The sequence below is a fragment of the Perognathus longimembris genome, chromosome 28, assembly GCF_023159225.1.
Source record: "Perognathus longimembris pacificus isolate PPM17 chromosome 28, ASM2315922v1, whole genome shotgun sequence".
Taxonomy (NCBI): domain Eukaryota; kingdom Metazoa; phylum Chordata; class Mammalia; order Rodentia; family Heteromyidae; genus Perognathus; species Perognathus longimembris.
In genome coordinates this window covers 37,991,875-38,005,959 of record NC_063188.1, presented here as the reverse complement: position 1 = coordinate 38,005,959, position 14,085 = coordinate 37,991,875, and the positions used below count along the sequence as shown (strand labels likewise).

Sequence of the window (14,085 nt, the reverse complement as noted above, 5' to 3'; positions counted from 1 at the left end):
CAGCCTCACTACAGGATGAAACATGGTGGAATCAAGCAAAAAAATGACTGAAAACTCTAAGTGGGAACTAAACAATTCTTCCCTTTGAGTTGATTGCCTTGGGTATTTTTGCAATGACAGAAAGTTGGCTAACAGAGAAAACCCTTCTGAGGAAGAACTATTTAAACTATGCCAAAGGCCAGCTCTACTTAACAGAACACGAAATGGGGTAAAAGTCTTGTGTATAGGTGAAATAACTGTCAAAAGGAGCCCGAGAAAGAAAGGGGCAGATAAAACATGGGAACATTTCTACTCTATTAGGCTTGACTTTGGAACCTTACTTTCTCACTCTTAGCACCTAGAGCAATTCCTAATAAGAGACTCTTGATTAATGTGTATGAAATAAAGACTGAGTCCTAGTGCTTATGATCTAGGAAAGGATGCAGCAGCATGCAGTTTTAGACATCTGGAGGTAGATGAGCATAGTTTTCCTCTTTTAATAACAGATGGGTTTTCATAATCAACTTAAGGCAACACTAAAACTAAGTTTACAATAACTTAGGGCAAAAATTAATGGCTTCAGTAGCCACCACCCTATCAAAATATCCACCTAAGTTTTCAATTGTCCTGACTAGTCTCAATTATACAGAAGTATGCCTGTTAGTATTGGCAAGGAAAAGGCATGCCATGAATGGGTCAGTTCATATCACTTATTCAGTGCAATGGTTAGTACAGAATAGCAGACAAGAGACTCATAGAAGTTTCAAAGCCTTGTATTTTATTTTACATATATCAGGTATACATCTAATCTTCCTAATACTAGTTTCATGGAACAGTAGTATTTTACAAATAGTGACTGTGGGCTTCAGGCAAGAATACTGATCACACATTATTGCTCAATGAACTCTTTGTACTGTGAAAAATCACTCATATGAAGTGCTCCACTTCATGTCAGTACGTTGTGCTGCCCAGAGCATTGACCTTATTTCTAATTTCACTTCAGCCAGCCTCTCTTCATCTAAACTGTCACGAAAATGCCATTGTTCATAGCAATGCACAGGAATTGGGTAAGTTACATGCTTCAGCTCTGTCAAGTGTGTTAGGTTCTGCAAAAGACTTCTGAGGACAGGCATGGTAATGGGATTACAGGCCAAACTTAAGACACGGAGGTGGGAACAGTGTCTTAGGGATGGGATGAAATCAGAAAGAATTAAATCTGTAATAAGGCAACTATTCATCTCCAGCTGCTGCAGGGTACCAGATAAATTATCCAGAAGAATTCGTAATGGAAGAGAATCTTCCCAAGAAATCTGGTTTTTACTGAGATTCAATAGCTTTAAGTTCTTAGCCTGAAGGCTCTCAGACAAGTAAATAAAGTCTTTGTTAGTCAGGTCACAAAAATTCAGATGCAAGTAAGCCAAATTCGGTGACAGAACTCTGTAGATACAAAAAGAAAATTATTTTTAAATTATGAGTATTTGATCCAGACAAGAAGTCCTAAATCATTTGGTAATACATTGAAATGACAGCTAACAATGTGGGTTTTAGTATCAGTAATAGATTTGCCACTATAAAAAATTATTTTCACAAAGTTGCTTCGAATTCTTCTAAATGTAAATATCAATTAGTTTACAGAAGCGTGAAAAAAATTAAGTGATAAAACAATGGATACTTAAACCATAGTACATTGTGGATTTAATTCACTTACTCTCAGGGAAAGTAGGTTACAGAAGATTGCCTTTGACTAATCCTTACATGACAATTTCTCCTTTTGGCTCTAAGCCTCTGGGAAAACCCATGAGCAAAATGCTTTGACAATATTGCTATTATAGTCACATCATGACTATGTATATCAGGGCTATAATTATGAAACTTTCTCCAAATGAAAATGTTCCTTTCCTCTCTGTGAGTATGGAGAAGGACTGTCTTTTTTACCAGTATGTTTTTAAGTCTATCATGCTACTACATAAGGTTGAATGAGTATAATGTGTATTTTCTAATCTTGCCTTCCTTCTTACTATGAGAAAGGCATTTCCTAGCATTGCCAGTTAAAGATTCCCTAGCAGTGTCCATGCTGAGGGAAAGAAAATGTATGTTACAAGGAACAAGGGAAAATACAAGAATGGTTTCCTTTCTGAATTAGTTGGATGATTTGGTAGTCCAGCATACCACTCCAAGCCCTTACCTGAGTAGTTTATGCAGCTGGTTTTTCAGGGGAAACCAAGATAAGGAGAGCTCCTGGAGGTCAGTTAACTGGCTAAGATGGGAGAGAAACATTTTGAAGTTTTTCCTCTTGTAAGATCTAAATATTATTTTAGACAGATTAATGCTGCTCAAATTGGCCATATGAGGAAAAATTATGCAGACTTCACTCAGGTACGCCTGATCCATTCCCAGGTGATCAATGCACACCATATCCAACAACTTCTGTATATTTCTATAGTCATGTGACTTTTCAATCTGTAAATCTCTACAGCAGAGGTGCAGAGACCCCAAGCTCTGGTCAACTTTGTAACGAAGATAAGAAAGAAAACGTCTTGCACCCCTGCTACCATCAAAATAAATGTCTACTAATAATTCCATGGGTGGTCTGGATAGTTGAGACTCTGAAGTTGAATGATCATTATTGGCTCCTTGTAGCTTCAAAATAGAGTTCTGCGAGTAAGTACAAGCATGATTACAGAAAGGGAATTTGTTCATAAAGCTGAAACATGTGGTCTTACAGTCTGCATTCTGCCTTAAATCTAGAATCCTCAGTTTGGGAACCCTGTAGAAAAAGGAGGAGATGAAACATATGAGAGGTAGTAGGCTTTAATGGAAAGCAAAGGAATACTTTATTCTTGGGTTTTACTCCAAATACCAGCTGACAATAAATCTTTCCCATGAAAATCACACAATGTTAGTTTCTCTACCATCTATTCTAATTTTGCCTTTCCAAGGGTTAGTGCTCATGTCCCTCTTCTGTGTAATAATATTAATCATGTAAATCCATCAGTTGTATCTTCAATCACGACTGGTCTATATCATACTTGTAAGGTATTAATCTCCTTAAGGTGATCACAATGTTATCACCATAGTCTCACAAAGGCCTTTGACAATATCTACAAATCACCTATGGAGACTTCTAAGTCCTCCTGCACAAGGTCTCAGCATAATATTCTGTCAAATTATCATGTCTATATTATACGAAGTCTTACCAAGAAGAAGAGTTGTGGACAGGAAAAAATTGAAGACCATCAAGCATGGCTTCTAAGATCTCACAAAATGACTCTGCGTTGTCCAAGGCTCCAACATGGAGACAAGAGAAGGGCCACATACGCACTAGGGCCTTCACTATATTCTTATGCCCACCAGTGAAAGCAGCATTGAACAATGGAATTAAAAGTTCTCGTGGTAACTCCTCAACAGCACATAATGCTATAGACTCATTTTTCACCACAGTCTGCATAGCGAGGTCAAGCAGTGTTCCTGGCTCCTGTGGATCCATATTAATGAACCTGTATCAGGATGAGAAACAATTAGAAATCTGGAGAAGACAACCACAGAAAAATAGTAACTAAATAAATACATGCCGAACTATACAGCAGTCTCTAGAGAACTATTTCTATAGGCAAAAATTAGAAATTATCTCATAACTCTATGGGAGTTGAATAAATATCATTCACTGCAAAACTGGTAAAATATTTGTGTATTTTTTATTTGATAAAATCTAAAACTATGAACATAAAAATAACATGCAATATAAAGGGAAAATTCATTTAATAAAAGTTGCAAATGGGGCTGGGAATATGGCCTACTGGAGTGCTTGTCTCATAGACATGAAGCCCTGGGTTCACTTCCTTAGAACCACATATACAGAAAAAACCACAATTGGCCCTGTGACTCAAGTGGTAGAGTGCTAGCCTTGAGCAAAACGATACCAGGGACAGTGCTCAGGCCCTGAGATAAAGCCACAGGACTGGCAAAAAAAGAAGTTTCAAATGACATACAGAAACGACTAATAGATAAAATGTACTTAGTATCACAAGTCAGTAAATAAATAAAAATTAAAACTACCCTATGATACCCCCTTGCACCAAAATGGATACTCATTTTCCAAAATGAAAGTAGGGTCAGACATCCTAGCTCATGCTTGTGATTCAAGCTACTTAGGAGGAACAGAGGAGTGTGAAGGCTCAAAGTCAGTTAAAACAAAGAAATCAGAAGTGATGGTTCACACTTACAGTTTCTCCTATGCAGGAAGCAGAGGCAGGAAATTAGCTGTTTGAGGTCAATCTAGGACAAAATTATTTATGAGCAGATCTGAAAAATAATGCAAGCAGAAAAGTTTGGGATGTGGTTCAAGCAACTGAGTGCTTATGTCAAAAATAGAAGGCCCTGGTGGTTTCTTTAAAAGATAAACACAGTTACTTCTGTATATGACCAAGAAAAATGAAAATATGCATTAATGTTAGCATTTTCCTTGTTGTTTATGATACTTAAGTGTTTAATGAGAAAACAAGTGTTATACTCACATAATTGAAAAGAAAACAGCCAGGCACTGGAGGCCCATGCCTGTAATCCTAGCTACTCAGGAAACAAATTTGAGCATCATAGCTAGAAACCAGGCCAGGCCGCAAAGTACATGAGACACATCTTAAATTAATCACCAAAAGCCTGGAAGTGAAGATGTAGTTGAAGCAGTACAGCACTAGACATGAGCAAAAAAGCTCCGGTACAGTGCCACCCTGAGTTGCCTCATGACAGGTACAAAGAATAAAAATAGAAAAGAGAACAAAATGTGTAATGGGTTTGTTTAATAGATTAGCATTAAAGAGAAGCTAATTGCACCTCATTTGCCAAGTACTGTGATTCTTTTATGTGCAACAAAGATCAAACCTCCTTGTAAGAAAGGGATTGCTTTTCAGGAAAGAAGGATTATTTTTCACCAGCTACAACAAAAGGATACTGAATTCCATTGCAGAATGAACAGTACATGCCATTTCACAAAGTCTACACACACATCTCTGAGTATTTGCAGACAGCTTTGTTGAGGGATTCAGTTGTGGATGTGCCTGTAACCTGGTTTACCAAAGCTTCTGGGACATTTTAAATACTTACAACCAATGCTACTCCAATTTGATATCTTCTTCCCTGACAAGTTCAACGTGGAAAAGATGTCAATAATTCTTAACCTAAATTAAATTAAAATGTAATTTCAAAAAAACCTGACAGTTTACTTAGACAACTACATGATGATGTTGATATTATAGACAAAGAGAGAGAAATTAGATAGCTAGATGGGTGAATGGCTATAAAATGAATGGGAAACATATGAGGAGCAACTTTATAGGATAATGGACTTTAAAGTATGTAAGAAAGCAATTTAAAAACTTATGTATGCTCATCTGCACAATGTAAGTATAGGAAAGATTAGGTCAGAAGATGAAGAAACTGAATATCCCAAAGGTAAAGATAAAAAGGGGGAAAGAAATAGAAATAACTAGAAAGGATTGAAAGAATGAATAAGGGGTGATATTTCTTTCAATGCACATGTATGTACAACTTTGATTCTCTGAGTCACATACTGTTTTGAATATGTACACCAACAATAAGGTGTTTTCTGTATCTGCAGGTCCTGCATCTTATAGGTTCAACTCACTGCCTAGGGAAAAATTGTATATTAAATATGTATAGGATTTTGTCATTGTTTCCTAAGCAGTACACAGTAAGACCTATTTATATAGCACTTATATTGTATCACTTACTAGAAAAAGATCTAGATATCAGGCATGGTGGCTCACAGCTGTAATCCCAGCTAATGGGAGGCAGGGATTGGAAAGACTGTGGCCTTTGCAAAATATGATTGAGACTCCATCTCAACAAACTGGTTGAAACACTGTTGACTAGAGATGGTCTAGGAAGAACACAAGACACTCTCTAGTTTAACGGGGCAGGGGGCATGGGCTGAAGTAGTATAAAATCTGTTTAAGTGAAAGGCCCAAGTTGAAATCACAAAACTATAGGAAAAAGAGAAAATTTACAAATTATCTATAATACATAATTTTCCACATGTGGGAAAGATAATGATGAATTTAAAAATGACTACAAGTTTCTAAAACAAAAAATTTAAACTCTTGAGAACTCAATGCACATTTCGAGATGTGGAGAGGGTCTGTGAAGTACACATTATCTTCAGTTTTGTTTAAATTGTTATGTGAACTATGAATCTTGCCATGCCCAAATTTGTTCTAATTTATCTCCCCAAAACCAAATTGTTTTCTCCAAAGGAAGAAAAAATGTATGGCAGCCTCTGAGAATGTTATGTGCTTAATTTAAGTGACAAAATAAAAACTTTAGATCTGTTGAAATGCAGCATGTCTTCAGTAGAATGTATGTAGAATTTGAGGGAAAGTACAAAAATCTACAGTATAGTATTGAAATCTATGCATCCTGAATATTTATAGTTTTCCTCAATGAGATTCTGTGAGCATGATGTAAAAATAATTTACCATTTACTGTAAGGAAATTGAGCACTCACAGATTTTGAATGGAAATTTGCAGTGGGGGGTCACTGAACTAGTTCTCTGTGGAGAATATTGGAGAAGGGAAGGGCTCAAAGTAAAAAAAAGAATAACAATAGATTAAGCTAACTATATACAAGTAAACATTTTAGTGTGATTAGGAAAATATTCAACTAGGCAAATTTGGAAAAATCATACTTTAACCAAAATTTTAAGACTAAAGTAAAATAATTAGTAATAATAATAATAATAATAATTAGTGAGCTGGTGGCTCATGCCTGTAATCCTAGCTACTCAGGAGGCTGAGCTCTGAGGATTGTGGTTCAAAGCGAGCCAGGGCAGGAAAGTCCATGAGACTCTTATCACCAATAAACCACCAGAAAACCAGAAGTGGTGCTGTGGCTCAAGTGGTAGAGTGCTAGCCTTTAGCTAAATAGCTCAGAGACAGCACCTAGGCCCAGAGTTCAAGCCCCATGACTGACAAAAGCCAATCTAAATAAATCTATTTCTAATTGTGTTACTGGTCAGCAGTTCTGTGTATATAGCTTCTAGGACTGAACAAATGAGTAAATATAGATGAAAAACTGATACCAACATATTTTCATCCTCCAGGTAAGGGAATGAGAACTCCTTTCAGCAGTAATTTTAAGCTGAGGATATAGGTCAGTGGTATAGTGCTCTGAGCATGCACAAGGCCCTGGATTTGATCCTCAGAGCCCAAGAAAACAAAGAATAAGAATTTATTGTCTGAAAAAGTTGTAGGTAAAAATAAAAACCTGTAGGGGAAACACAGCAAAGGATAAATGTGAACATCTTATGGCAACAGAAATTAAATGCTCATAAAACAAAGATTAGGTTGTATCAGAAGAACACAAAACTTACAGACACACACACACACACACACACACACACACACACACACACACAAAAGCTAGAACACCAAGAATAAAAGAATTATAATTCCTTACAACAATCATTCATGATCTCACTTTGTATAAATGGATTGGACAAATCAATATTCTAGGAGAAAAGATGAGTATCTCACAAAAAGCAAAGCTTGATGGAATGAGCAGCAATTCCAGGTATGTAAAGAAAATACAGCCACCCCAAGTACTCACAACTGACCTTTGACTAGTCGGGCCCATGTCCTACATACACTACCACCTTGCCATATTTGTTTCTATTGTGGTAGAACATTGTCTTCCCTTTGAGATATAATGCAGATTGACTCAAGAGAAGAATGATTACTAAGAAATCAGTCAACAAGATTAGAAAATAGTCTGTCTCAACTGAAGTGCCAATTACAACCCAGGGACACAAGAGATGTGATAAAGAAAGGCAATATGATTTTGATCAAAGCTCCTAACTCTACTGAAAGGGTCAAAATGACAAAGAATTCAAAAGCAACTTATAAAAATAATCAGTGACAAGAAAGACAACTCAAGTTAACTGGTGAACAAGGTAAGGACGTCCATGCAAGATATAGGTGAGAAATTCAGCAAAGATTCTATTATTTGGGAAAGAAAAGAACAATAATAAATAAAAATTCAGTAAATCAAATGAAAAGCATAGTAGAAATGATCACCAATAGACTAGAGAAAGAAAAAGAAAAAAACACCAAGGACTGAAGAATATAAAAGGAAATATTTGCTCATGCAACAAAAAGGGGAAAAAAGATATATAACAAGAAATTTTAAATCTCTTGGATATGATCAAGAAATGTAAGACATCATGGTGTAATGGGGCTGGGGATATAGCCTAGTGGCAAGAGTGCCTGCCTCGGATACACGAGGCCCTAGGTTCGATTCCCCAGCACCACATATGCAGAAAACGGCCAGAAGCGGCGCTGTGGCTCAAGTGGCAGAGTGCTAACCTTGAGCGGGAAGAAGCCAGGGACAGTGCTCAGGCCCTGAGTCCAAGGCCCAGGACTGGCCAAAAAACAAACAAACAAAAAAAAAAAAAAAGAAATGTAAGACATCATGGTGTAGAGAAATAAGCTGAATAGAAAATATATTCAATGAAATTAAAGTAGAAAAGTTGAAAAATATAGGGAAAGACAGGAAAATTCAAATGTAGAAAGCATGTATGACCAAAAAGATGACCAGGAGAGAAGTTCTCTGTATCACATAATAGACAAAACATTAAGTCTACAGAATAGATGTCTTTCTAATGAAAGCCGTAAAAAAGGTTATGATTAACTTACAAAGGTAAATCCATCTGAATTACATGGGACTTCTCAAGCAGAAACAGAAGCCAGGAAAGAGTTTTCATTCTGAGTTTGGCTGTAAATCAGAGATCTTAAGTCTCCTGAGTAGGTATAATTCCAGGTGTGTGGGCCACCAGTGCCAGACTTTCAGTACTTTTTTACACACAAATAACTGACATACTGAGAAATAAATCAGCAAATTAGGAAACAGTCCCATTCATAATAGCCTCATGCATAGCTAAGAAATAACCCTAACAAGGAGTTGAAAGTTTCCAATAAAAACTACACAACACTAAAGGAAGTGATTAAAGAAGACACTAGAAATGGAAAGGCCTCTTGTATTCATAAATCAGTAGAAGAAATGGTGTGACAATGACTACACTAAAGATTTACATAGTCAGTGCAATTCTGGGCAAAATCCCAATGACTATCTTCACAGAATGTCATTAAGAAAAATAACCCAAAAACATATATGGAAACACAAACCACCTGTAATAACCATAAGCAAATCCTAAGCAATCCTGAGCAAAAACAGCATTGCTATAGGTACTACAATACCTAATTATACTACAGAACCTTAGTTGAAGGAAAGAAAATACAGTACTCCCATAGAAACAGACATGTAAAAGATTAAAGTAGTAACAAGGACACTTTAAAAATCACTTAGTTTACATTGTTTTTAGGAACCATCCCCCGTAGGTGGATCAGTGGACTAAATTCTGAAGTGAAACAAGTTATTTTCAGTGTGGAACTCTTTCCCGCAACCTATTGCTTCTTAAAAAAGGAGAAAATACTAGCATTAAAGTGGAGTGACATAACTGCTACCCTTTGAACAAAGTATTCAAAGCAAACATCACCTTAATCCATGACAGGATGCAAAGAGAAGGAAACAACATTTTTGCATTAAAGTGCTTTAAGATCTAAAAGTAAATCTTAATAATATACATGCTTTGACATCTGTGGAAAATTAAGAGGGACCTGACTACTCAAACAAAAAGTTTTCCTGAACTGGGAATGTGGCTTATTGGTCGAGTGCTTGCCTAGCATGCAGGAAGCCCTGGGTTCGAGTCCTCGGTACCACATAAACAAACAAAAAACCTTAATCTAAAAAAGTTTTCCTGCTTATCATATTCCCATGAAAGTAACTCACTAGAGTAACTCCTCTTTATCAAGTGGACTTCAGCACAGTACCTACTTCACTATAACATGTTTCCTACAAGTACACAATCAGGTTAATCAACCCCTATGAATCAAAGGTCCTTTCACACAGCTTCTGTTGCTCACCTACTTCCAGAAGGTGACTTGTGTGGTTCTTCCTATTATGTGGTACTTCCTTCTCCAAGGCTCCAAGTAACTGTCACTGTGTATTTGATCTCTGTAGTCACAGCTACCATATACCTGGCCATATACAAAACACTGTGGTGTGAATCCCTCCCTCATAAGAGGGAAATGGAAGGAAAATAAAACAGATATTCTTGCCACATACACATAACCTAAATCTAGCCATAAGTGAATGTCATACAAACCACAACACAGATACATTCTAAAATACCTGACCAGAACTCTTCCAAATGTCACAGATGTGAAAGATCGAGCACAATACAGACTCCAGAAAGGATCCTGGAAGAGGGAGGGAAAAGCTTTATTGAAAAAAATGATGGAATTAAAGTACATAGTTATTCATACTGAATCACTGTAAATATTTTAAAGTGACTTTTATAGCTATGAACAATGTTAATAATAAGGAGATCTGGGTAAATGTGTTCAGTACAATTTTTTGAAAGCTTCACATTCTTTTTTGGGGGGGGGCAGTCCTAGGGCTTGAATTCGGGGACTAAGCAATGTCCCTGAGGTTCATTTGCTCAAGGCTAGCGTACTCTAACACAAGCTCCACCACTCCTCCACACAGCTCCACCACTTCTGGCTTTTTCTGTTTATGTGGCACTGAAGAATCAAACCCAGAGCTCCATGCTTGCTAGACAAGCACTCTTCCACTAAGTCACATTCCCAGCCCCTCAAATTATTTCATAAGGGAACATTAAAAAGCATTAAGTCAGCCCAGCATACTGGTATTCAAGGGTAATCCCAGAACTCCGGGGGATGACTAAGACAGGACTATCACCAATTACATAGCCAATATAGACCATCTACAGAGACCCTGTGTCAAAAACACAACAAAAATTATTATCTTTTGGAAATGCTCCACAGAAATGAAAAATGTCATTCACAACATATAACTGAGTATGTATTTGCTCTTTGTATTTAACATTCTTAAACATAATATAAACAGGAAGTTATCTATACATTAAACACAATTTAAAAGCCTGGCACAAAAATTAAGCATAAACAAAGATGCTAGGAGGAATATAGCTTATTGATAAAGGAGAGCAGAATTAGGAACTTTTTGAGGTACAGAGAAACGAACTCAAGTGCTTTTCACTTTAGGCAGGCACTCAACTACTTAGCTAACAACTCCTGCACCATTGGGGGGAATTTTTTGTGTGTGTGCCAGTCATGTTGCTTGAACTCAGGGGGCTGGGCAGTGTCCCTGAGCTTTATCTGCTCAGGTCTAGTGCTCTATCACCTGAGCCACAGCTACACTCTGGTTTTGGGGGTGGTTAAATGGAGAAAATAGTCTCAGGGACTTCCCTGCTTAGGCTAGCTTTAAGCCATGATCCTCAGATTACAGCCTCCTGAGTAAATGGGATTACCGGCATTAGCCACCACCTGGGCAGTCATTTGGAGGAATTTAAAAAAGAGAGTTTGAAATTATTAGACAACTGAAGTTAATCACAAATAAGCCAAGGTACAGAGTGCTCACCAAGGACTCGGTTGAGAAATATAGCTAGATTGTTTTCCTATTAATCTACATACACATTGCTCATGGATAATTTAGGAAAGAACACTTATAATTTGTACATATGTAAATGATAGGGCTGTAATTTGCCTGAGTCAGAAAAATCTTACCCAGAACTTTATCAGGCTTAACCCTTCAGTTCCTGTTAAGTATGTGTATGAAGGCACAGAAAGCTTAAGGGTGATATTTCCCTCACACACCCCCCCCCCAAGTTACACTAGCCACAAGAGTATATTCACTGAGTTCAGCTTCAGCTCAGTAAGTACAAGGAGGTAGAGTCAGACTCCTGGCCAGCCTGTACTCTGAAGAGCCAAGGTCTACTGAGATAACTACATCTCCAAGTACCCCAATATCTGGGTTTCAAGATCTGAGTTCTCCCAAGCTCCAAATTCCCTTGAACTCCAAGTTCCCAAGATCTGTGAGTACCCTCATACCACCAGTTCCCCTGAGCACAAGATTAACCAGTTCTAGCCAATCTTCCTGCTACCCTGAACTCTCACTTCCCTGGATATCTGTGTTCCCTCAAGCTGCAAGTTCCCAGGATCTCTAAGTTCCCCCAGGCCTTAATTACTAATGTCTCCTACTTCTATCCATTTTCAAGTTACAACAGTCTGGTAGTTTCCAGTATCTCCAAATTACCTAGAGCTCCAAATTTCTTGGAACTCCAACGTGCCCTGATTGCCAAGGATTGTCTTGAGCTGCAAGTTTCTGAGACCTATGAGTTCCCTTGTAGTTCTCTTGTCTCCATGTTACCGCAGTATCTGAGGTACGCAAATCTCTGAAATACTTAGCTCTCCAATGGGCTCCAGGTTCTTGAAACTCTGAAGTCCTTCAGATTCCTAGTTACCCTGATTCCAGAATTCCCTTGGGCTCCAGTTAACCTCCTTCCCTGAGTTATCCCCAGTTCCGAGTTACATGATCTCCATGTTACTCCAGTCCTTGAGTTCTCCAGAGCTCTGAAACATCTCATTCTGAAAGCTATCCATATTTCCTGTCCTCATCTCTGAATTCCCTCAAGCTCCAAGTTAAACTGATTGCCGAGTTCCCTCCCGGTCTTTAGGTTCTGAGTGACCGGGCTGTCTGAATACCTGTGGCTTCCCACTGACCCAAAAGGCTGTGTCTCTTAGGCTCGTCAGTGACAAAGATGGCTGAAATATCTCGGGATACCAGTTAGCTGAAAGGACGATTTCCCTCAGACTGGGCCGTCACAGGCCTTGTTGTGACCCAAGTAACCCTAGAGCTCATCCTGCCCTGGATGGCCGAGGTCCATCGGGCTTCCTGGGTCGCGGACGCCCAATTCCTCACAGACCCCCGAAACCCGGTTGGCCTAAATGCCTCAAGGACTAAGTGACCCTGATGGGCAAACTGCCTCAGGGGTCCCAGTAACCTGGTTGGAAAAGTTCCCTGCAGCTCCCAGAGACCCTGAGTGGTGAGGTCTCTCTGGCTCCCTGGGCCTCAGACGGCCGAATTCCCTCTCGCTCACCGTCACCCGGAGGGACGGTTTTCCCCGGTCCTCAGATACACGGCTGGCAAAATGCCCTCAAACTCCATGACCTCGACGGCCATGGTTCCTAGTTACCTGGAAGGCTAAGGTCTCTCTGGCTCCCAGCAACACCGTAGGCTGAATTCCCTCAGGTTCCCAGTAACTGTGAGGTTCGGAACACACGAGCTCCCGAACACACGAGCTCTCGGTGACCCGTTTGTACGGTCCTCCAGCTCCTCGTGGCGTGGCTCTACAAAATCACTCCGCTTCCTGGGCGCCCGGAAGCCGACTTTCTGGCGCCAAACGACAGGATGTAGAAGTCCATCCGCGGTCTAATTACTCAGAAGGTCTAATTTCTTCCTGGTCCGGATGTATAAAGTCCCTCAGTAGTCCAGTTACCCGGATGGCCTCATTTCTTCCGGTTCCACGTGGCCCGTATGTAGGAAGTTTCTCGGTCCTCAGATACTTAATGTAGTTTGGGCTGCAAGTGACCCGGATGGCTTAATTACAGCGGGTTTCTGGGTATCCGGAAGGCAAAATTCCCTCAGATTTCTCAGTGACCCAGGTCCGCCGTTCAGTCTGAGAACCTTCAGCGTCCCTGAGATATGGATTCCGAATTACTTCGGGCTCCAGGGACCTGGGTGGTCGAAGTCTGGTCAAATATCAGTAACACAGTCAGAACCTTCAGGTTCTCCGGGACCTGTGTGTCACAATTCTCAGGGGTTCCCCGTGAAAATTGCCATACTGCCAATTCAATGTTATTAAAAATTTTAATTTGGGGACTGGGGATGTGGCTTAATGGCAACAGTGCCTGCCTCGTATACATGAGGCCCTGGGTTCGATTCCCCGGGTTCGATTCCCCAGCACCACATATACAGAAAACGGCCAGAAGTGGCGCTGTGGCTCAAGTGGCAGAGTGCTAGCCTTGAGCAAAAGGAAGCCAGGGACAGTGCTCAGGCCCTGAGTCCAAGCCCCAGGACTGGCCAAAAAAAAAAAATATTTCAATTTGCTACCCATCAAAATCCCGATGTCACTTTTCACTGAGATAAAGTAATCC

The 14,085-nt window shown here is 39.3% G+C and overlaps 2 protein-coding genes across 3 annotated transcripts in view; one reads left to right on the top strand and one right to left on the bottom strand.

The window, feature by feature from the left end:
* Bex5 (brain expressed X-linked 5) overlaps window positions 1–14,085 on the top strand; it is an 851,362-nt gene that overhangs the window by 508,809 nt on the left and 328,468 nt on the right. The window lies entirely within an intron of this gene.
* LOC125343009 (melanoma antigen preferentially expressed in tumors-like) lies at window positions 903–13,111 on the bottom strand. The gene is made up of 4 exons (XM_048335340.1): window positions 13,035–13,111; window positions 3,177–3,476; window positions 2,165–2,746; window positions 903–1,416 (listed from the first exon to the last, which is right to left on the bottom strand). Exons 1-4 carry the CDS (start codon window positions 13,109–13,111, stop codon window positions 903–905), a joined length of 1,473 nt encoding a protein of 490 aa, XP_048191297.1.

Coding starts and splice junctions, on each gene's coding strand:
- LOC125343009 (XM_048335340.1), bottom strand. CDS start 13,111: ATGGCCGTCGAGGTCATGGAGTTTGAGGGCATTTTGCCAGCCGTGTAT. Junction 2,747..3,176: donor GTCCACAACTCTTCTTCTTG/GTAAGACTTCGT, acceptor CTTTTTCTACAG/GGTTCCCAAACTGAGGATTC. Junction 1,417..2,164: donor CAGCTGCATAAACTACTCAG/GTAAGGGCTTGG, acceptor TTGTATCTACAG/AGTTCTGTCACCGAATTTGG.